Here is a 23,210-nt window from a genome sequence, read left to right on the forward strand (position 1 = left end):
TATGTAATGGGAACAAATTAGAACCATTCCCAATAAGATAAGGGGTTAAACAAGGTTGCCCCCATCACCATTACTATTCAATATTGTCTTAGAAATGTTAGCTTTGGCAGCAAGAGAAGAAAAAGAGATTAAAGGAATTAGAGTAGGTCATGAGGAAACCATATTATCGCCCTTTGCAGATGATATGATGGTATATTTATTTTATTTATATATATATATATTTTTTTTTAATAGCCTTTTATTTACAGGATATATGCATGGGTAACTTTACAGCATTAACAATTGCCAAACCTCTTGTTCCAATTTTTTACCTCTTACCCCCCCCCACCCCCTCCCCTAAATGGCAGGATGACCAGTAGATGTTAAATATATTAAAATATAACTTAGATACACAATAAGTATACATGACCAAAACATTATTTTGCTGTACAAAAAGAATCAGACTCTGAATTATTGTACAATTAGCTTGTGAAGGAAATCAAAAATGCAGGTGTGCATAAATATAGGGATTGGGAATTCAATGTAATGGTTTTTAGTCATCTCCCAGAGTTCTTTTTCTGGGCATAGCTAGTTCAGTTCATTACTGCTCCATTAGAAATGATTTGGTTGATCTCGTTGCTGAGGATGGCCTGATCCATCAGAACTGGTCATCATATAGTATTGTTGTTGAAGTATATAATGATCTCCTGGTCCTGCTCATTTCACTCAGCATCAGTTCGTGTAAGTCTCTCCAGGCCTTTCTGAAATCATCCTGTTGGTCATTTCTTACAGAACAATAATATTCCATAATATCCATATACCACAATTTATTCAGCCATTCTCCAACTGATGGACATCCATTCGGTTTCCAGTTTCTAGCCACTACAAAAAGGGCTGCCACAAACATTCGTGCACATACAGGTCCCTTTCCCTTCTTTATAATCTCTTTGGGATATAATCCCAGTAGTAACACTGCTGGATTAAAGGGCATGCACAGTTTGATAACTTTTTGAGGATAGTTCCAAACTACTCTCCAAAATGGTTGGATTCGTTCACAACTCCACCAACAATGCATATCTAGAAACAATTCACAACTTTAGTAAAGTTTCAGGATACAAAATAAATCCACATGAATCATCAGCTTTTCTATATGTTACCAACAAAGTCCAGCAGCAAGAAATACAAAAAGAAATTCCATTGAAAGCAACTGTAGATAATAAAAATATTTGGCAAAATCAGGAAGTATATGACCACAATTATAAAACACTTCCCACAAAATAAAGTCAGAGATAATCATTTGGAAGAATATCAAGTACTCATGGGTAGGCAAAGGTAATATAATAAAAATGATAAGTCTACCTAAATTAGTCTGCTTGTTCAGTGTATACCAAGCAAACCCCCAAGAATCATTTTATAGAGCTAGAAAAATAATAACAAAGTTCATCTGGCAGAATAAAAGGTCAAGAATTTCAAAGGAATTCATAAAAAATACAAATGAACATGACCTAGGTGTACCAGACCTAAACCTGTATTATAAAGCAATGGTCATCAAAATCACTTGGTACTGGATAAGAAATAGAGTAGCTGATCAGGGGACTAGGTTAGGTTTACAAGACCCAGTAGTCAATGATTATAATAATCTAGTGTTTCATAAACCCAAAGACCCCAGCTTCTAGGATAAGAACTCACTATTTGACAAAAACTGCTGGGAAAATTAGAAATTAGTATGGCAGAAACTAAGAATTGACCCATACCTAACATCCTATATACCAAGATAAGGTCGAAATGGCTTCATGATTTAGACATAAAGAATGATACTATAATCAAATTAGAAGAACAAAGGATACTCTACATCTCAGATCTGTGGAGAAGGAAGGAATTTGTGGCCAAAGAAGAACTAGAGATCATTATTGATCACACAATAGATAATTTTGATTACATTAAGTTAAAAGGTTTAGAAGTGCAGAAAAGTTTAGAAGAGAAATAGTAAACTGAGAAAAAAATTTACATCCAACAGTTCTATTAAAGGCTCATTTCTAAAATATATAGAGAATTGACTCAAATTTATAAGAATACAATCCATTCTCTAATTGATAAATTGTCAAAGGATATGAACAATTTTCAGATGAAGAAATTGAAACTGTTTCTAGTCATATGAAAAAATGCTCTAGATTATTATCTATCAGAGAAATGCAAATTAAGACAACTCTGAGGTACCACTGCAACCTCTCAGATTGGCTAAGATGACAGAAAAAAATAATGGTGAATGTTGAAGGGGATGTGGGAAAACTGGGACACTGATACATTGTTGGTGGGGTTGTGAACTGAGCCAAACATTCTGGAGAGTAGTTTGGAACTATGCCCAAAGGGCTATCAAACTGTGCATACCCTTTGATCCAGCAGTGTCTCCACTGCGTCTCTATTCCAAAGAGATCATAAAAAGGGGAAAAGGACCCATATGTGCAAAAATGTTTGTGCAGTCCTTTTTGTGGTGGCAAGGAACTGGAAACTGAGTGGATGCCCATCAATTGGAGAATGGCTGAATGAGTTATGGTATATGAATGTTATGGAATATTATTGTTCCATAAGAAACCATCAGCAGTTGATTTCAGAGAGACCTGGAGAGCCTTACATGAACTGATGCTGAGTGAAGTGAATAGAACCAGTAGAACATTCTACACAGCAATAATAAGATTATACGATGACCAATTCTGATGGACATGGTTCTTTTCAACTATGAGATGATTCAGGTCAGTTCCAGTGGTTTTGTGATGGAGGGAGCCATCTGTACTCAGAGAGAGGACTGTGGGAGCTGAATGTATATCACAATGTTGGGCTTGTTATTTGATTGCTTGTTTTTTTTCTTTCTCATTTTTCCCCTTTTGATCTAATTTTTTTTGTGCAGCATGATAAATGTGGAAATATATATAGAAGAATTGTACATGGTTAATGGATATTGGATTACTTGCTGTCTAAGGGAGGGGATACAGTAAGAGGAAGGAGAAAAATAATTTGGAACACAAGGTTTTGCAAGAGTGGATGTTGAAAATTATTTGTGTATATGTTTTGAAAATAAAAAAGCTTTATTTAAAAGCTTTTTTTTAAAAAAAAGTGATGCTAGAGCTATGTCTTGAAGAAAGCCAGTTATTCTGAGAGGTCAAGGTGAGGAGGGAGAGAATTCTAGGAATGGGGAACATTGAATGAGAAGCCATAGAGATAAGAGATGGAGTGTAATGTGTGAGGAGCCACTGGCAGGCTATATTGTCTGAACCCTAGTGTTCAATGCAAGATGACAGGAAAGGTAGAAGGGATCATATTATGACAAGCTTTAAATTCTCATTAGAGGAGTTTATATTTGATCCTGGAAACAATAGGGAATCATTAGTGTTTCTTGAGTGGAAGCCTTTAGAGTTTATAATATATTGATATGGTCAGATCAGCTTTGGAAACTGACAGCTGTGTGTGGTAGATGGTTATTGTTTTTTTATTATAGCTTTTTATTTACAAGTTATATGCATGGGTAATTTTACAGCATTGATAATTGCCAAACCTTTTGTTCCAATTGGCTATTGTTGTTATTGTTTGTCCTTCATTCTGGAAGACCACCATGACATTAGAGAGGTGATGCCATGACTTGTAAGTGAATTGGATATAAGTGAGGGAGGGATAGGCAAAGTCACCTGCCTCGATTTCCCTTCCAGAGCCTCTGGGTCCAGTGGCCAGATCAAGATGACTGAAGATGGCCCCGGATGCAATGGGAAACTTTGGCCTTTTTAAGCTCAGGTCTTTAAGAGGTCTCAGTTTGACTGAAGCCACACCCATTCAGTGAGTAACATTAGGTAAGAAATGAGGCAAAGAATAACCTCATTTACCTAGTTAAAAAAATTGGGGAGGGGAAATCCCTCAGAGTTTATGGCCAAAACTGAAATAATAGCTATTTACATTCACTCTGAGCCAATCAAGGCCCAACAGACTGGAGTGGGAAATGACAACTGATGAGTTAGCAGCGTGGTGAGCATTTGTTCTGCACTACTGATTACAACTTCTAATAGGGAGGAGACTTGACTATTGGCTCCATTGGCTCCTCACTGAGAGGACAAAGGGTGACTATAACTGTGGCTATCCCTGGGTGAATCACCTAGTTTAGAACTTACCTTTGGTGCTTTCCTAAAGAAATGGGTTTCAACTCTGAGACTTAATTTCACTCAAAAAGCTGAGTTGAGAGCATGGTCTATTAGGAGGAGGAGCTATTTCTCTGTTGGCCTTGAAAAGAATATACAGCCGACGATTGCCAGGTTTTACTTTTTCCAGCCTTCTTTCAGAGTCTTTAAGAATTCAGTAAGTAGTAGGGGTAGTTTCACCAGTCTTGCCCCACCCCTGTTCCCTCACCCCCTCCCAAACCTCCAGCCACTCATGGTTGCCTTTCACCTCAGGCAGATTTCTTCACTCACCCAACTTTAGTGGAAATTTCCTTGACATCACTGCTTTATCTTTTCTGAGCATAAATCAAAGACCAGGGACCAGAGAGTGAACTTTCCCACATTAAAAGATGGCAGTTACTGGCACAATTATGGAATATCTGTTCTAAAATATTTTATTTTTTTAAATTTTTTTTAATTTAAAATTTTTTTAAAATAACTTTTTATTGACAGAACCCATGCCAGAGTAATTTTTTACAACATTATCCCTTGCACTCACTTCTGTTCCGATTTTCCCCCTCCCTCCCTCCACCCCCTCCCCCAGATGGCAAGCAGCTCTATACATGTTAAATATGTCACATATATCCTAGATACAATCTATGTGCGCAGAACCAACCAGTTCTCTTGTTGCTCAGGGAGAATTGGATTCAGAAGGTAAAAATAACCCGGGAAGAAGAACAAAGATACAAACAGTTTACACTCATTTCCCAGTGTTCTTTCTCTGGGTGTAGCTGCTTCTGTCCATCCTTGATCAATTGAAACTGAGTTAGATCTTCTCTTTGTCAAAGAAATCCACTTCCATCAGAATACAGCCTCATACAGTATCGTTGTTGACGTATATAATGATCTCCTGGCTCTGCTCATTTCACTCAGCATCAATTCATATAAGTCTCTCCAGGCCTCTCTGTATTCATCCTACTGGTCATTTCTTACAGAACAATAATATTCCATAACATTCATATATCACAATTTACCCAACTATTCTCCAATGGATGGGCATCCACTCAGGTTCCAGTTTCTAGCTACTACAAAGAGGGCTGCCACAAACATTTTGGCACATACAGGTCCCTTTCCCTTCTTTAGTATCTCTTTGGGGTATGAGCCCAGTAGTAGCACTGCTGGGTCAAAGGGTATGCACAGTTTGATAACTTTTTGAGCATAGTTCCAAATTGCTCTCCAGAATGGCTGGACGTATTCACAATTCCACCAACAATGTATCCGTGTCCCTGTTTTCCCACATCCCCTCCAACATTCCGCATTATCTTTCCCTGTCATTCTAGCCAATCTGACAGGTATAGAGTGGTATCTCAGAGTTGTCTAAAATATTTTTTAACTAATAAGGATTTATTTTCTCTCCTCACCTCCCCCCCCCGCTATTGTGAAAAACCACCACCACCAATAAAACCCTTGTAAGAAATATTCACAGTTAAGCAAAAGCAAATTCCCACACTGGCCATGGAAGAATGTGCATCTTGCCTTGTGTCAAGTCCATAACTTTCCTAGCTCTTTCTCAACAGTCTTCTGGAATTGTGGTGGTTCACTGCATTGAGCAGAATGCTTAAGTCTTTCAAAATCGTCTGTATGATTGTCGTCATTGTTATATAATCTGTCTCCTTGTTTTGATCAGTTCATGGGGGTCTTTCTAGATTTCTCTGAAACCATCTCTTTAATAACTTCTTATAATGAGATGATCTTCAGTTACTTTCTTATAATTTGTTTACTCATTTCCCACTTGACCATCATCCTACCCCTTAGTTTCCAGTTCTTTGCCACTACAGAAAAGAATAGCTATTAATACTTTTGTACATATGGGTACTTTCTTCTGTTTTGGGTTTAGGGCTAGTAGAGGTATCACTGAGTCAAAGGATATAGCCCCTTATTATTTCTTTCTTTCTTTTTTTTTCCTGAGGCAATTGGGGTTGTGACTTGCCCAGGGTCACATAGCTAGGAAGTGTTAAGTGGCTGAGGTCAGATTTGAACTCAGATCCTCCTGACTTCAGGGCTGGTGCTCTATCCACTGTGCCACCTAGCTGTCCCTATTCTATCAATGAATTTCTTGGCAACTGGAGTGGTTTTCCATTTTCTTCTCCAGCTCATTTTACAGATGTGGAAACTGAGGCAAACTGGATGAAGTGACTTGCCCAGGGTCACACAGCTAATGCCTGAATCTGAATTTGAATTCAGGAAGATGAGTCTTCCTGACTTCAGGCTCAGCATTCTATCCAGTGTATTCACTACTTTAGACTCTAAAACTGCCAATCAAGATTCAGAAATAGCACCTTGGAAGGGTGTTTGTTCAGTTGTGTTTGACTCTTCATGACCCTGTGAACCATAGCACACCAATGCAAGGTTCCCAAGGCAAAGACACTTGAGCGGTTTTGCCATTTCCTTCTCCAATGGATGAAGGCAGAGGTTAAGTGATTTGTCCAGGGTCACAGCAAGTGTCTGAAGCAAAATTTTTTCTGACTCAAGCAGTGATCTATCCACTGAGCCATCTAGCTGTCTCCACAAGGGTACACAACAGATGAACAATTAAATTTTGAACTGCTTCCCTGGTCACAGATGTGGTACTGAACATTGGTGGGTAACTCAATGGGAACAGAAGATATGATCCCCAAGGAAATTACCTGGGACATTTGAGCGACTAAGAGCAATCACCTTTTCTAGAACTGGTTAGCTGTGGGCATTGTAGAATAAAAGTGGAACCAAGGCCCCATATCCCTATACAATAATATTCTCCAAGCTGGAGCATAGTACTTTCATACTAAGCAAATGGCAAAAGTACGGGAGCAGGATTGACCGCTCCCCTACCCTTGGCAGAGCTTGTCTTAGTGCCTTCCCATGACCTGGGTACTATGAGCTCCACTCCAAAACAGACTCTGCCGTCTTCCCTTTTGGCCAGTGAAAATGCAAATTTGTAGAATCTTTTGGGAACACAGTGGATGGTATGAAAATAAGTTCTAACCTGACTCGATAATTCACTTTTGGGAAACTTCCTTCCTTCCTTCCTTCCTTTCTTCTTTCTTTGCCATCTGGCTCCAAAGGCCCTTTGGATAGGTGTTTCTATGGATCTCCTTAAAGCCCTCTCCTATTTGCTGTTCTGTAAAGCCAACCCCATTTTTGTCTTCACACAGGTGGTATCTCTCCTATTTTCCTAATATTAATTCCAGAATATCCTCCCTTCCTCAGCTCTTCTGCCTTAATATTTCTTTTCATTGAAGTTTTAGCTCAGGTACCATACAAGGCCTTGCCTGATTTCCCCTAATGGTGGTACCCTTTCCCTCCTGCAATTATCTCAGGTCTCTATTACATGCTACTTTCCCCCCTTAAGGACAAAATGAGCTCTCCTGACTCTTTCCTTCCTTCCCTTCCTTCCCTTCCTTCCCTCCTCCCTCCTTCCTTCCTTCCTTCCCTCCTCCCTCCCTCCTTCCCTCCTTCCTCCCTCCCTCCCTTCCTTCCTTTTTCCCTTCCTTCCTCCCTCCTTCCTTCCTTCCTCCCTCCTTCTTTCCTTCCTTCCTCCCTTCCTTTCTTCCTTCTTCCCTTCTTTCCTCCCTCCTTCCTTCCTTCCTTCCTCTCTTCCTTCCTTCCTCCCTTCCTTCCTTCCCTCCTCCCTCTCTCCCTCCCTCCCTCCTTCCCTCCCTCCTTCCTTCCTTCCTCCCTCCCTCCTTCCTTCCTTCCTTCCTCCCTTCCCTCCTTTCTCCCTCCCTCCTTCCTTCCTTCCTTCCTTCCTTCCTTCCTTCCTTCCTTCCTTCCTCCCTCCCTTCTTTCTTCCTTCCTTCCTTAAGAGTGTCATCAAAAAGAAAACACAAGAGGCTACATCCAGAGATGCTCAAAAGTGGTATTATTTGTAATTTCCAAAAAAACTGGACACAAGACATCCAACTGTAGGAGAGTAAAGGTACATAACAACAAACCATAATACAATTAAATCAGCTAATAATTAAGATAAGCACATGGGAGTAACACAGAAATGGAGGAAAACCTCTTGTGAAACAATACAAAGTGAAAACAAAGGAACAGAGGAAAGAGTCTATATTAATCACAACCATATAAAAGGAAAAGTGATGAGGAAAGGACAAAGAAGTGAATGAATACTTATAGCTACTGCAAAATTGAGACTTTAATGCATTCAAATTCATATATTCCAATATATGTGGTTTGAAAACAGCTTTTCTACTCATTTTGAATGCCAACTTTTTAATTCATTAGAAATGACAATTTAGGAATTAATTCACGAGCACATTTCCAGAATATTTGAGGAGTTATGAAAACCCAGCCAGTAAAACTCATCAATTTCAATAGTCCTGATTTAGATGGCTGCTTTCACGTTTATTAAAAGGAGGCAAGTGTTTGTGTATTAGTACATCCCATGTGCAATGCTAATTTAATGAGAGGGCCCATGGGACATAAAGAATGAAATTTTCCTTGGATTGGATTTATAATCTTTGTAATCTTGGTGATCTTTTAACAAAGGTAAGCAGTTAGCATTTCAGTAACAGAGTATTTAAAAGGCATGTTACAGACAAACACAAGTCCACTGCTTTTAAAAGTGACCCTAAAAGTTGCTACTGGGAATTTAAGTCATTTTTACAGACATGTCAGCTCTGACGCACCCTGGGTTCACAGAACTTCTAAAATGAACTGGACGACAGGAAAACATGAATGAATTTGAAACATTTTAAAGCAAGAACACTGGATGAGCATTTGGGCCAGAGACCAGCAAGTCTGGCCATTTTTGGCGAGATCTAATTAGACCAATCCTGGAAACGGAAGCAGTCGCTTGCGATCTTCCACACGGTGCTGTTTGGCATGACTTGGGCGGTCAACAGGAAATTCTGGTTGAAGTAGCGTTGTTTGTTCCATCAAATTTCACCGTCCACAGGTCACCACAAGGACAGTCGTTTGGCTCTCGTGCTTAGTCTACAGGAACAGGAGAATGGTGACTGCCTAAGCAGATTTTCAGTTAGATCAATGGGACCCAAATGAGTCTCTCCTCTTTTCCAATCCAATTCCTAAAGGCACAAGTTGGCTCTCGTGAAAGTTGCCAGCCTAAATGCCACCTGGCACTCCTTAGTGCCTCTAGGGCAAAGCACAAGCTCCCAGGTTGGTATATAAAGTTCTTCACCATCTGGCTCCAAAGGCCCTTTGGATAGGTGTTTCTATGGATCCTTAAAAGCCTCTCTATTTGCTGTTCTGTAAAGTCAGCCCCATCTCTGTCTTCCACAGGTGGTATCTCTCCTGTTTTCTAATATTAATTCAGAATATCCTCCTTCCTCTCAGCACTTCTACCTTAATATTTCTTTTCACCTGAGTTTAGCTCCAGGTACCATACAAGGCACTTGCCTGATTTCCCCCAATGATGGTACCCTTTCCCTCCTGCAATTATCTCAGGTCTCTATAACATGCTACTTTCCCCCCTTAAGGACAAAATGAGCTCTCCTGACCCTTCCCTTCCCTCTCCCTTCCTTCCTTCCTTCCCTTCCATTTCCTTTCCTTTTTCCTTCCCTCCCTCCCTCCCTCCTTCCTTCCTTCCCTCCCTCCCTCCCTCCTTCCTTCCTTCTTTCCCTCTCTCCTTCCTTCCTCTCCCTCCCCCTTCCTTCCCTCCCTCCTTCCTTCCTTCTTTCCCTCCTCCCCTCCTTCCTTCCTTCCCTCCCTCCCCCTTCCTTCCTTCCTTCCTTTCCTTTCTTCTTTCCCTCCTTCCTTCCTTCCTCCCTCCCTCCCTTCCTTCCTTCCTTCCTTCCTTCCTTCCTTCCTTCCTTCCTTCCTTCCTTCCTTCCTTCCTCCCTTCCTTCCACAGGGTCTTTGTATTCTAACTAGGAAAACTCCAGTATTATCATAGAGGATGTATAGATATCCAGTCTGCACTCTCTGACTTACAAAGTCAGAAAGCTAAATGACACAAGTGCATCCCAAAGACATATCAAAGACCTGTTTCTTCTAGGTGGATAAAAAGTATATAAAGTTGAAGATTCTATACAACAGAAAGCCTGCATTTCACATGGTGTTTTGAACCCATCTCGTTCACTTTGCTCCCTGGCAAGCTCTTTTTGCTGGGGAACTCGTCATCCAGAAATAGTACCAGAAGAAGAAAAGAAAGATCTATGACCCCACCTCGGGGGGAAAAAGGTCATGAAATATTAATTATTATACTTTGAATCTAAGCCTAAATTACTTTTTTGAAGCATTAAAGGACTCTAAGGAATTTAAATACATTATTCAGCAATTCTGGGTACCTCTCTAGATTTTGCAGGGGACAGCAGGTAAGTATTTGCTTAGGAACTTATTTAGCTCCTTCCCCTGCATCCAAAGTCCCATTTAGCCATTTCACTGCATTGGGAAATGCAAAATAATATGGAATATTATTTAATATTAATATACACAAATAAGGAAGTCTTCCAGGATATAGAGAGAATACTTTCAAATGAGCTTCAAGGCCAAATACTTGACTATTAGTTTTATTATTATTAGTTTTATGTATCTTGACTTTCATGAGCTTCTGTGATTTGCATACACTAAGGGGGCAGAGATCAAGAGTTGAAGAAATCTCAGCTCTTCAGGCCTCTAGATCAGTAATCAATAAAACATTTATTAAGCACCTACTATGTGCTAGGCAATGGGCTAAGTGCTGGGGATTTGAAAAGAGGCAAAAGCCAGTCCCTGCGCTGGAGAAGACTGTATACTTCTCCAGTATAGAAGGGGACGCAGCATGCAAACAAATCTATACAAAGCAAACTATAGACGGGACAAATAAATAAATAAGAGAAGGAAGGCATTGAAATTAAGAGGGGTTAGGGAATGCTTCCTGTAGGAGGTAGGATTTTAATTGGGACTCAAAGGAGGGGGTATCAGCAGTCAGAATGAAGGAGAAAAGGTGTTTTGGGTATGGGGGACAGTCCAAGAAAACACCCAAAGCTGAGAGATGGAATAGCTTGTTGGTTGGAAAGCCAATAGGTCAGTGTTACTAGGTCGATCAATATATGTTGGGTGGGGTGGGTGGGTAGGGTGTGAAAAGACTGGAAGGCAGACTGGGGCTAGACGATGAAAGGCTTTGAATGCCAAAAGGAGTATGCTCCTGAAGGCAAGAGGGAGCCAGTAGAGTGTACCAAGTATGGGGGTGACATGATCAGACCTGCATGTCAGAAAAATCACTCTGGAGGCTAAATGGCAGATTGGAGTGGGGAGACACTCAGGCAGGCCCCTGATCACCCCCAACAGGCTATACAGATAGCCCAGTGGGGGGGTTTCTATTTTCCCAAATGTCAGCTATCTGGGCTGAACTAGAAGGGCCTTTCCCAGGTTTTAAGATTCTGATCGATTATTAGTAAAATACAAAATTCCTCAACAACCCACTTTGAATAATGAAGGTCTAAAGCTTAGCACATTGGAATAAAATGCTCATCATTTAAGAAAACCCCTGGTCTCACCATGGACAGGCTGACAATCCACTACGTTGATGTGAAACTCGCTCGCAGGCAATGTCTCAAAAAATTTGCCCAAAGCATCTTGTCCGTTCACAACATTTCCATTCCAGACCAAAGTCGCCGTATCGAGGTACAGCCTGGTCATCATCTAAGGAAAAGGCAAAGATAAGAGATTTCAGCTCTGTGTAAGTTTTTTTTTTTTTTTGATACCATGTCCACTCGTCTTCTATCTTTAGTTAATATTCCCTTTCCCAATCCCATGTCCTCAATTGTACTGGAATATATACCCAGTTCACCCTTTAGCAAATGTGACTAACGATCAAAGGACACAGGCTTTTATTAAAATATTTTACATTTAATTTTTAAAAATTTTAATTAAAAAGCTTGCTATGGGAAAGGTGAGGGATTATAACTGTGTAGTGTCAGACCAACTGGGCCGAGAATCAAACATCTTTCTACCATAACCAGAAATAAAAAGTCTGTAATAAGAGGGGGAAAATAATAGCTAGCATTTGTATAGGCTTCAAGGCCGGCAAATGGTTCTATGGGCAGAAGTGCCAGACTCAAATAGAAATGGATTCTTGGGGCGGCATATTAACTTAGAGCACCACAAATGGACACAATCTCTGTTATACTGTGGTTTGATTTCTTTTGTTCAACATTTCCCGATTACATTTGAATCTGGTTCAGTTTACACTTGGGAGGGTTGTGACTGTTATTTCTTATTTTATTTTTCTAACCGCCCCAAGACAGAGATGCTGTTATGATCTCCATTTTACAGATGAGGAAACTGAGGCAAGCAGAGGTTAAGTAATTTGCCCAGAGTCACCCAGCTAGGTAGTGTGTGAGGATGAATTGGAAACTGGATTTTTCTGACTCCAGTGCCAGGGCTCCATCTGATATATCACCTGAAGTAGTTACCTCAAAAAAATAAACAAACAAAAAACCAAACTTGAAACAGGTAGCATTCCATCAAACGCCACAGCCAGTACCTGGCGGACTCTCTCTAGCATTATCTTATTTTGGCACTCTGAATTTGGAGTCACAGGACTTGGGTTCAAATCCTGCCTGTTATTTTTTCATCCTCTGAGCCTCAGTTTACTTAAGTGTAAAATGAGAGGACTGGACTAGATGATTTCAAAAGTTGATTCCAGTTCTAAATTCATGGCTAAGGAATATGAAACAGCTGCTAGTAAAATGGACAGAAATATCCACTCAATTATGCAAAGCAGCTGAAGAAGCTGTGAGGAAAGGCAAACTGGTCTTTTTGGGTTTTTTAAGCATCTATAATACTCACCCTTCTTCTTTTATCTATGGTTTCATAGTAAACATTGACAAACTCTTCGGCGGCTCTGCAAGCCTGATCTGCATTGGTTTTAAAATCCTAAAAGAAAAATTAAGCATATATATTTATTAAAGTTGGGCCAACTTCATTTTTTTTTTTTTTTGGCCAGGCACTTGGGATTAAGTGACTTGCCCAGGATGACGCAGCTAGTGACTGAGGCCAGATTTGAACTCAGATCCTCCTGACTTTAAGGCCTGTGCTCTATCTAGTTGTCCAAGGGGCCCATGTCACCTCACCAATTATTCAGTTCAACAAAGGAAAGGGAATAAATGTTCTCTTAATATCTCATTTGATGGGGTGGCTAGTTGGTGTACTGATAGAGCACTGGCCCTGAAGTCGGGAGGACCTGAGTTCAACTGTGACCTCAGACACTTAACACTTCCTGGCTGTGTAACCCTGGACAAGTCACTTAACCCCAGTTGCCTCAGCAAAAAAAATAAATAAAAAATAAAAATGAAAAATAAATTTAAAAATCTCATTTGATTCTCAAAACAACTCTGAGAGGTAATTGAAATGATTATCCCCAGTTTGCAGCTGAGGAAACTGAGGCAGACAGAGGTTTAATGATTTGGCCCAGCTACATTTGAATTTAGATGTTCTTAATTTTAGGAGAGTTTAAATTAATAGCTCAGAGGCCTCTGGCCTTTCTAGATTTAGGATCCTCTGCCTGACCTTGAACAAATCACTTAGTGGACCTAATGTTCTTTCTCTGCAAAATTAAAGACGAGGGAGTGGGACTAGATGGCCTTGGGGGGCCCTGCCCAGTTTGAAGTCTATGATGCACTTTATAACCTTGGGCAAATCACTTGCCATCTCTGGGCCTCATGTTCCCTCTCTGTGACCTTGAACGAAGAATTTCCTGAGCCTCCCATTCCTCCTATGTAAAAATGAAAAAAAAAAAAAAAAGAGGGGGGGGGGCGGTAGGGGCTAGCCGGCCTTGGAGGGCCAGCCCGGCTTCAAGTCTATGATGCAATGTGTGACCTTGGGCAAAGCTCTTTCCTTGCCTAGGCCTCAGTTTCCCCCTCTGTAAAACGGAGGAATTGGACTCGAATTTTTACAGGCCTTCCTCGCTCTAACCACAGGATACTCGAGTGTGTGATTTCACACTAATCAATTTCCCTCCCTGAGCTTCGGTTTTCTGTTCTGTAAAAGGAGAGGACCAGATTCCCTGGGCTGATCTAAATCGAGGAGCTTAGGTGTGTCGACGGGCCACTCCTTTCCCCCATCCTGGGCCTCAGTTTCTCCTCCAGGGCCTGAAACGCTGGCCTAAGCCTCGGGAGGCCAGGTTCCGTTATTCGGCTATCCGAACCACATGCGCACGTGTCTCACTCACCCCCGACCGTTTTCGGCACGAAGTTCGGTCCCAGAGGCAGCTATCCCTTCGGGAATCACGACATCCCCCCCTTCCCCCGCCCCTCCCTGGATTTCTGACTGCAGCCCCCCCCCCCCCCCCGCCTACTCGGCCTCCGGGGCTCTCCCCTTTCTCGATCTCAGGTTCTCTCTGCCTCGGGCTTCCCTGGCTCTCTCCACCGAGGCGCGGGCAACGAGCTGCCTGCACCCGGCGTCTTAGGGCGAGAAGAAGCTGCTGCGTCTAAAGGCCTGACAGGTGTAGTCCCGCCCGTCCCCCGAACCTCCCCCCCCCCGACCACGTCCCTTCTTCAGCACCCCGATTCCACATAGACCAGCTGCTCCGGGGGGGGACTCACCGACGCCGTCGCCATCACCGCTTCCAAACGAGAATGATGCGCTTCTGCCGATCGGCCTCGGGGGAGAGGTCCACGGGAGGCCCGGGGGCTGTTCAACTCCGGGAGAGGGGATCGGGGACTCAAGTTTTGCGGCACCTCCACGGAAGCCGAACCGCCTGGCAGCTCTCCGTCTCTTAGCAGTCTGGCCCGCCTCGCCCGCCTTTTAAGGTGCAATCACATGCCATGACCATTTTTTCCAGTTATGACTGGCCGGATGAGCCGCCACACAGTGTCCAATGGGCGTGATCGCCAGCCAGCGTCCAATGAAAATGCCGGTCACAGGCTCCTGGGTGGGACAAACGTCAGAGGGTGGGGCGGAAGGGAAAAGTCAATCCAAAGGGGCGGAACCGTAGCCAGGCAACGGCGTGGTGGGCGGACTGAGGATGGCCGTTTCTATCAACCCGGGGGGCATTTGCCATTAAATCAAGAATTTTGCTAAAATGAAGGGATTCTGTTTTCTGAGTGAGAACCCGAGGACATTGAGGCCCACTCTGAGATTCCGCCATCCCTGTTTTACTAAAGAAAAAAAAAAAAAAAAAAAGGGATGCGATTATTAGCTAAGAGCTGCCTCTTCTCCCTTCCCCCACCCCCATCTCCCCCATGCTCCCTCTCTCACAGCGTCCTCCACCCCACGAACTGCCCATTCCCATTGCCAGGGCCGAGCCTTCTACGTGCCCAAATGACGGCCATGCCGTCCCACCTTCTCGGCGGATCGACGTCTCGCTGATCTTTAATACCCCCCCCCCCTCCCCGTCTCCTGCCTGCTTTCCTACAAATCACGCTTCCCCTCCAAAACGCCAATGCACTTGAGGTAGCCTTGGCTTAGCGATCATCGCATGCATCTTTTTCCTTTTGCGGTTAAACTGCTGCAAGGCCATCCACAAACGATGTTGCCATTTCCTTTCCTCCCCTGTTCTTGACTCTGAAATCTGGCTCCCACCTCAATGATCTCCGAGTTCCTCTGAAGCCAGGGTCTTCTGACTCCAGACCCAGAACCCTACCCACTCTGCCTCCATAATAGATAGATAAGAGGAGAGGGAATGGCCTCCCCCTTGCCCACCCCCTCCTAAAGCCAAAGGCTCAGGCTGAGCCCCATCCTGGGACATCACGGGGATAAATCCAATAATCTGTTTTTCTTAGTCCTCCTTCCCCTTGATTTCTCCGCAGCTTTTGCCACTGTGGATCATCCTCCTTGCTATTCTCTCCTCTCTAGGTTTTGGGGACGCTTCTCTCCCTACCTCTCTGTTATGGGGACAAGTGGTGACATAGTTGGGTAGAGTACTGGGCTGGAAATCTGAGTAAAATTAGACTTCCAATACTTCTTAGCTGTTTGACCTTGTACAAGTCACTTAATTTCTGTACCTCCATTTCCCCAAGTATAAAATAGGGAGAAAAAAATCTACCTCTCAGAGTTGTAAAGAGGAATGAATAAGATCATATTTGTGAAAAGCCTAGCATACAATAAAGACTATAGGAATGTTTATTCTTCTCTGCTTATTCTGTCTCTCAGTCTCATTTGCTGGATTTTTTATCCATGTCACTTCCACTACTAGTAAGAGGAGTCTTCCAAGTCTCTTTCCTGGATTTTCTTTTCTTTTCCCTCCATACTATTTCTTTTTCTTTTTAAAATTTAAATTGTTTTATTAAAGCCTTTTATTTTTCAAAACATATGCATGGACAATTCTTCAACATGAACCCTTGTGTTCTAATTTCCCCCTTTCCCCACCTCCTCCCCTAGATGGCAAGTAATCCAATATATCTTAAACATGGTAAATCATGAACCCATTTTGACCTTATCTTGGCATACGGTGTTAGGTGTGGGTCAATGCCTGGTTTCTGCCACACTAGTTTCCAATTTTCCCAGCAGTTTTTGTCAGTGAGTTCTTATCCCCAAAGTTGGGGTCTTTCCTCCATACTATTTCACATGATGATCTCATCAGCTCCCATGGTTTCCATTCTCAACTCTAGATGACTCAGATCCACTTGTCCAGCCCTAACCTCTTTTCAGAGCTCCAGTTTCTAATCTCCAATTGCTTATTAGACAGATTTAGCTGCATGCCCTATAGACAGAAAATATCCCAAACTGAACTCATCTTCCTCCCAAAAAACTCCCCCTTCTTCCTGAGCTCCAGATTCTGTTAAGGGTACCACATCCTTCCAATTGCCCAGCTCACAAGCAGCATCCTCAACTCCTCATTCTATCTCACTCCTACATCAAGTAGTATTAGTTCTGCCTTCATAATATCCCTTGCATACGCCCCATTCTCTCCCATCCCCTGACACTGATACAACCCTGGGACAGGGTTCATCACCCCACATTTGGACCACTGCCAATGCCTGCTGCTTAGTCTCCCTGTCACAAGTTTCTCTGCACCTTAATCCATCTCCACTCAGCTTTCAAATTGATTTTCCTGAAATACAAGTCTGATCATATTACTTCTTTTCCCTCCATTGCCCCAACCTCCATTCCATAAAGCCCAGTAGCTCCCTGTTTCCTCCAGGATCAAGTAGAAAATCCTCTGTTTGGCTTTTAAAATTCTCTCTAAGTCTCTTTCTATCTTTCCAGTCTTTTTACACCTCATTACCTTCCATATACTCTGAAATCCAATGACATTATTTTCTTGCTGTTCTTCCCACAGTACACTTCAACTACCCATTCTGAGCATTCTACCTCCTAGTTTCTCAGGCTCCCTCCAAGTGTTAGCTAAAGTTCTACCTTTTCTAGTCCTTAATATTACTGCCTCTCTCTCTGAAAAAACCCTAAATTGATTAATTGATTATATATATGTGTGTGTGTGGGGGGGGTATCAGTTTGTTTCCCCATTTGATACCAAGTTCCTTGATACCATGGACTGGGTTTATTTTGTTTACTTTTCTTTGCATCCTCAGCACTTAGCACAGTCCCTAGCACATAGAAAGTGCTTACTAAGTGCTTGATTCCTCTTCCTGCCCCACTTTTTATTTTCTTTTATCTAATAGGTTCTATGTATTTACCTTTGTTTTGTTTTTAACCAAGATCAGATAGTTTGGATGATTCTTGCTTTGTAATATATTTCAGGTCTGGAAATGCTATTCCCTTTTCTCCATATGCCTTTTCATTATTTCCTTGATATTCTAGAATAGTGGCTCTCAAAGTATGGTCTAGAGAATCCTGGGATCTCTGAAACCCTTTTAGAGGGTCTACAAATTCAAAAATAGTTTTTATTTCCAATATGGCAAATGTCTATAAATAGAATCCAGATAAACAAAAACGCTTTGGAGAGAGCCTGAATCATTTTTAATAGGATAAAGATACTGAAAACAAAAGTTTGAGAACCACTGGTCTAGAATCTACTTTAAGGGTTTTTAAAAATTTTTCTAAAGGAATTTTTGATTGTGATATACAGTTCTATAAAATATCCCTTTAATAATTTAAGTGATATTCTTAATAGTCAGTTCTCATTCTTTTTTTGACATTGGGTTATTTAAGATTCTTATAGGATCTTCTATTACAAAAGGTATTTTATATAATTAAAGTTATTTCTCTATTTCTTTTGTGTTTTCAGTTTTATTAGCATATAATTGTCCATAATATAATATAATAATTTTTCTTTCTTCTAATTTTGTTGTGATTCCACATTCATTCCTTTGCTATTCTGTCAGTTATCTGTCTTCTTTGTGATCAGATTGGCTAAAGGCTTATCAAGCTTTTATTTGGGTTTATCATTTTAATGGATGTTTAGTTTCCAGTTAGTCTATTTCTCCTCTAATTCTTAAAATCTCTTTTGTGCTTACTTCAGACCTGTTTGTTGTTTTTCTGATTTTTAAATACATTCTCATCTTTTCTTTATCGATTTTGTTAATGTATGTTTGTAGGGGTATGATTTTCCCTCTAAGAACTGCATCCTAGAAATTTTATGTGATGGAGTCTGAATAAAGACCAAAGAATACTTTTTAAACTTTATTTTTCTTGGTTTTTTTTGTCTGTGTTTTCTTTTGCAACATGACTAATATGGAAAATGTTTTGCATGCCTGCACATGTATAACCTGTATCAAATTGCTCTCTTTCTCAATGAGGGGGAAAGGAGAGAGAGAGAGACAGAGACAGAGAGACAGAGACAGAGACAGAGAAAGAGAGAACATAGCATTTGGTGTTTTTAGTTTAATCTACTATAAGGCAATCACATTCTCACTGTCTCTCTTATGCTCCCCCTCAAGCCTCCTCCCTTTCTGTTTGTTTTCTCTTTCCCTAGTTTTGGTATTTCACTTATTAATTATTTTTACTTTCTTCCTTTTTTCTGGTTATTTATTTCATTCCCTCTTTTTGTCCCTTAGTTAAGTAGCCAAGTAATGTCCTTCTCTCTCTGATTCCTTTCAACTTGTTTTTAGTTTTTCATTTATTACTTTGGTGCCTTTTTCTTAAAAGGATTTATCTTCCCTTTCTTTCTACTCTAGATTTTTATTCTTGGGTACATTGCCTTTATACTTATTTAGTTCTTTTGGATTCCTCATGAATGAATTACTTCTAAAGTCATTATTTTGGATTTTCTCTTCTAAATAGTTTCACTGTTATTATTTTGTAGATCTTGTCCTTGATCCCTTATTCTGTTGTACCTCTTAGAAATACCAATTCTAACATGTGATAGAAAAGATATTGGTAGGCCCCATGATTGTGAAATTTGTTATTAATCTTTGCTCTCTTCATGGTCACTTCCTCCCCAATTGACCATGAAATCTCGAGTCCATGACTTCCTACTCTTCTTGGTGTCAGTTATCCCTAGGAATTCTGATGCCTTTTTCCTGGGATCACTAAACACCAATTCAATGCAAACTATACTTGCTGTAAGCTCCCCATCACCCTTTATTTAGAACATCTCTTTTCCCCTACAGGAGTCTTCATCAATGTACCTCCCCCCCCCACTGAAACCAGACTTAACTTTTTCTTCTCTTATTTCAATCTTCCTCTTTCTCCTCTCTCATTCTCTATAGGCCCTCTTCTTTCTGAAAGACAGCAGAAGGTATTTTTCCTTTTCTGTTAACATTTGACTTGATCAGAGTACACTGCATCTTTTCCTTTGTCTTCTTCATCCCTTTCCTATGTTTCCTATGTTTTAGTTCTACCAGAAAACCCTTGATTTACCTGTAGGCTGAGTGTGATAAGGCTTAGTCCCTGATATATCAGACCTCCCCACCATCATTCCCATATGATGTCTGATTTTATTTTTATCTTCTTGAGGAAGATATCTCATAATGGATTCTCTGTTGTTATAGCTCATGTTTGCTATTTCTGTTTACCCTTTTGCTATTTCTGTTGTCTGTGGTGCTTTGAAAGCAAATCATTTGTTCAAGATGATTTCTGTTTAGCAATGTTTTTATTTGATTTAAAAAATCTTTTTTTTAGTTGAAAATCCTTTTTTAAATTAATGGTTAGTGTCAGATTTGCCAAGTATGCTATCTTGGGATGTACCTTAAGTTCCTTTGCTCTCCAAACATATTATTTCATTCCCTACTCTACTTTCCAATAGGTGCAGAATAGTCTAGTGTTACTCCAATATCCTTCCCTTTATATTTGAAATTCTTTCTCCTGTTCACTTACAGAACCTGTTGTTTGTAGTTTGCAGCACAGAGTTTTGTTTGTTTTTAAGGCACTCTGATTTTTTTTTTTTTGATTTTCACTTTGCTGCTTTCTGAAGTTCTGAGAACCTAGAAACAGGGAGCAGAGACAGGGCATCTTGAATTATTGAGCAGTTTTCTGGTATGATTTCTAGCATTATGGTGTTCAGATTTTTTTGACTTGTCTGGGAGACTAATATTCTGAGAGCCCTAATCTTTGTTTCTACATACCCTGTCTTTGGAAACAATCTATTTTTCTTGTATGGAGATCTTGCTTTCTGTGAACATTATTGATTTTTGCTTCTATTCTTCCTGATTGTCCTTTACTCGCTTTGTATGTGCATTACCAGTTATTTTCTCTTTTGTTTCTTTAGTGTGACTTGCCACTCTGGATTCAAGTTTTTCTATTCTGTCAATTATTTCTGCTGTGCAGCACCAATTCTGCTTTCACAATTCTGATTTCTCTTTAAAAGAATTTGGGAACAGTCTGTTGTGGTTCCATAGTCCCTTGGGGAATGCGTAGGGTCCTTTCCCTCATCAGGTGCTTATTTTTATTTCTGATAGGCACAGATTTTGTACTGTAATATTTATGCATAGCTGCCTGGACTCAGTTGATCTGGAGACCTTATTCCCTTTTGTTATTAATATCTCCCTTACCTATCTGCTTAAATTCAAAGTATTTCAGAGTTTCCCTCAGTCTTTTCCTTTTATATTTTCCTCACTTTCATTTGGCAATTTCCCTGGAGTTTGAACCTCAAAAGACATCTCAGTCTCTTCCCTCACTGGACAATTTACTTTTCACTAGTCTAAGAATCGGGATTAAATTTATTCTGAGAGGATTGAACCATCCCAGATAGATACTGAGTTTTTTGCTTTAAGCAAACCTAGTGGTTCCATGAAAACTCTGACATCCTGACTTAGTTTCCTCTGTTCCTCAGTTCTCTAGCTGAGTATTACTGTAGCACAGAGAGCTGCCACACTTGCCCCAGCCTGAGCAAATTTCTACCTTTTGGTTTTCTGGGGCATTATGAGAAGGGGGTAGGAGTTGAAATGAATTCTGTTGAAAGCCCATAAGTCAGCTTGTGCAGCCTCAACTTAGTGTGGTAGACAGTGGGAGAGGGGGCACTGAGTGTGTTAGGAGTTAGGAATTAGAATTAGAAATTAGAATAAAATTAATAAATTAAATAAATCAATAATTAATAAAATTAAATAAATTTTAAAAAAAGGAATTAGAAGACATCAGATTTCACCTCCATAGGGACCTTGATGCCCCAGATCATGGAGACAGCTGAAACTACTTTATCTCTTTCATACAATCACTATTTTGGAGAGATTGGAGAGACCATGAGGATCAGAGAGAATATCTAGTCCTTCATCTTTCTGGGTCATATGACCTCCCTCTAGGCTGTTTATAAAAAATCCTTCAAATTAGCTTGTAAAAACAACTGTGTGCTATCAGAAGACAGAGATTTATTAGCCAGATGTCAACAGGCACTTTACATCACTGATGGATAGAAATGAGGATCATGATTTAGAGAATCCAGGTCACTTTTCTATTTGGATCTGGGGGTCTTTTACCGCTTTAGTCATTAAAACAAAACATCAAATATAAGTTGACTTTTGAACTAGAATTTGAAATATGGTTCGGAATGAGAGATGGCCCTGGGAGCCCCGAGAGATTAGGGGACTTGCTCAGGGTCACACAGCCAGAATTTTCTGGAACTTGAACTCAGGTCTTCCTGAGCCCGAGGCCAGCTTTCTATCCGGTCCGCCATTATTCGTCCCAGACTTCTCATCGTCTGTTAGAATTTTATCGTAAAATAGCACGAGCTACATTATAATATATTGAAGGTATTGTGCTGGCTTTGTGATTTCCTTGGGTTTTAGTGTCAAACCAAGATTTTCACCAACAATGGAGTCCACTCAATAAAGAAGCTCTTCCACATTATCAATAATTACCATGATAAATAGACTAACACAGTCGATGATTAACCATTCTCCACATCGTTTTCGATTAGCCATTATTAATAATCATTAAGACGGGATCTAAGAGAGTTTTCATCTCATAAAGTAATGATTTTAAAACCACCTTTTTCACCTTTTAAAATGTCCAGCTTATGTCTTTTTATCATGTTTCTATTGAGGCCCTAATACACACGTATCATTTATAAATAAATATAAATACCTTGGGGGAGCTGGGCCCGAACATTTTAATGAGGGAGGGCTTCATTAAAAATGCCTGGCAATCCGTCGCCCAGCAAAGGAGGAGGGCCACATCACAGAGAAAGGAATAGAAGGGTCAGGAACTCCCCTGTGTCTAGTTACCATGGAGATGGCAAGGGAGCGCGTTAGACTTAACCGAGCATGCGCAGAATACCAGCTGCCCAGACTGCAGCAACTGCTCATTAGCGCCACGTAATGGCTAAATAAGGCTCCCTCATCATTTATTATTTTACACACACACACACACACACACACACTCACTGACTCAATGTGTTTTCTCTCTGTCTCCTCCCTCTCCCCCGCGGCTCCTTCCAAAGATAAATTTATAATTCTTTCAGGAATTCTACATATTTTCCTAGGATTTTATCAGAAGAAAATGTGTGGGCTTTTTTTTTTTTAAAAGAGAACATTTTTTTTTTTCTTCTCTGGCGTTTTTCCCCGGCTAGATACATTTTCAATTAGCTATTGTTGTCTGAGTGCACCTGCATATGTGTGTGTGTGTGTCTCTTGTGTTTAGACACACACACGTCCATTTCTCACTGTGCCCCAGATCTGTGCAGTTTGTCTGGGCTGTTTCCCTTTTTTGATGTAGGTGTTTTCAGTTTATTGCAGGGAAAAAAAGTATAGAAATTTCCTGGTTTCTTTAATCAATGTCAACTACGAAATAATCCTCTCATATTACAGCTCCAGACTCTGTCTTCTGTGC

General features: G+C 40.7%; 1 protein-coding gene and 1 pseudogene across 1 annotated transcript; one reads left to right on the forward strand and one right to left on the reverse strand.

Moving 5' to 3' along the window:
- Window positions 1-7,998: 7,998 nt before the first annotated feature.
- Window positions 7,999-14,883, reverse strand: NXT2 (nuclear transport factor 2 like export factor 2). Its single transcript, XM_031944500.1, is given in 6 exon segments — window positions 7,999-9,050; window positions 9,052-9,084; window positions 9,356-9,371; window positions 11,603-11,747; window positions 12,897-12,983; window positions 14,651-14,883. Coding segments are annotated over 6 exon segments (423 nt in total). The 5' UTR covers window positions 14,666-14,883; the 3' UTR covers window positions 7,999-8,923.
- LOC100931088 overlaps window positions 14,684-23,210 on the forward strand; it is a 14,509-nt pseudogene continuing 5,982 nt past the window's right edge.

This window comes from Sarcophilus harrisii, chromosome X (assembly GCF_902635505.1).
Source record: "Sarcophilus harrisii chromosome X, mSarHar1.11, whole genome shotgun sequence".
Lineage (NCBI taxonomy): Eukaryota > Metazoa > Chordata > Mammalia > Dasyuromorphia > Dasyuridae > Sarcophilus > Sarcophilus harrisii.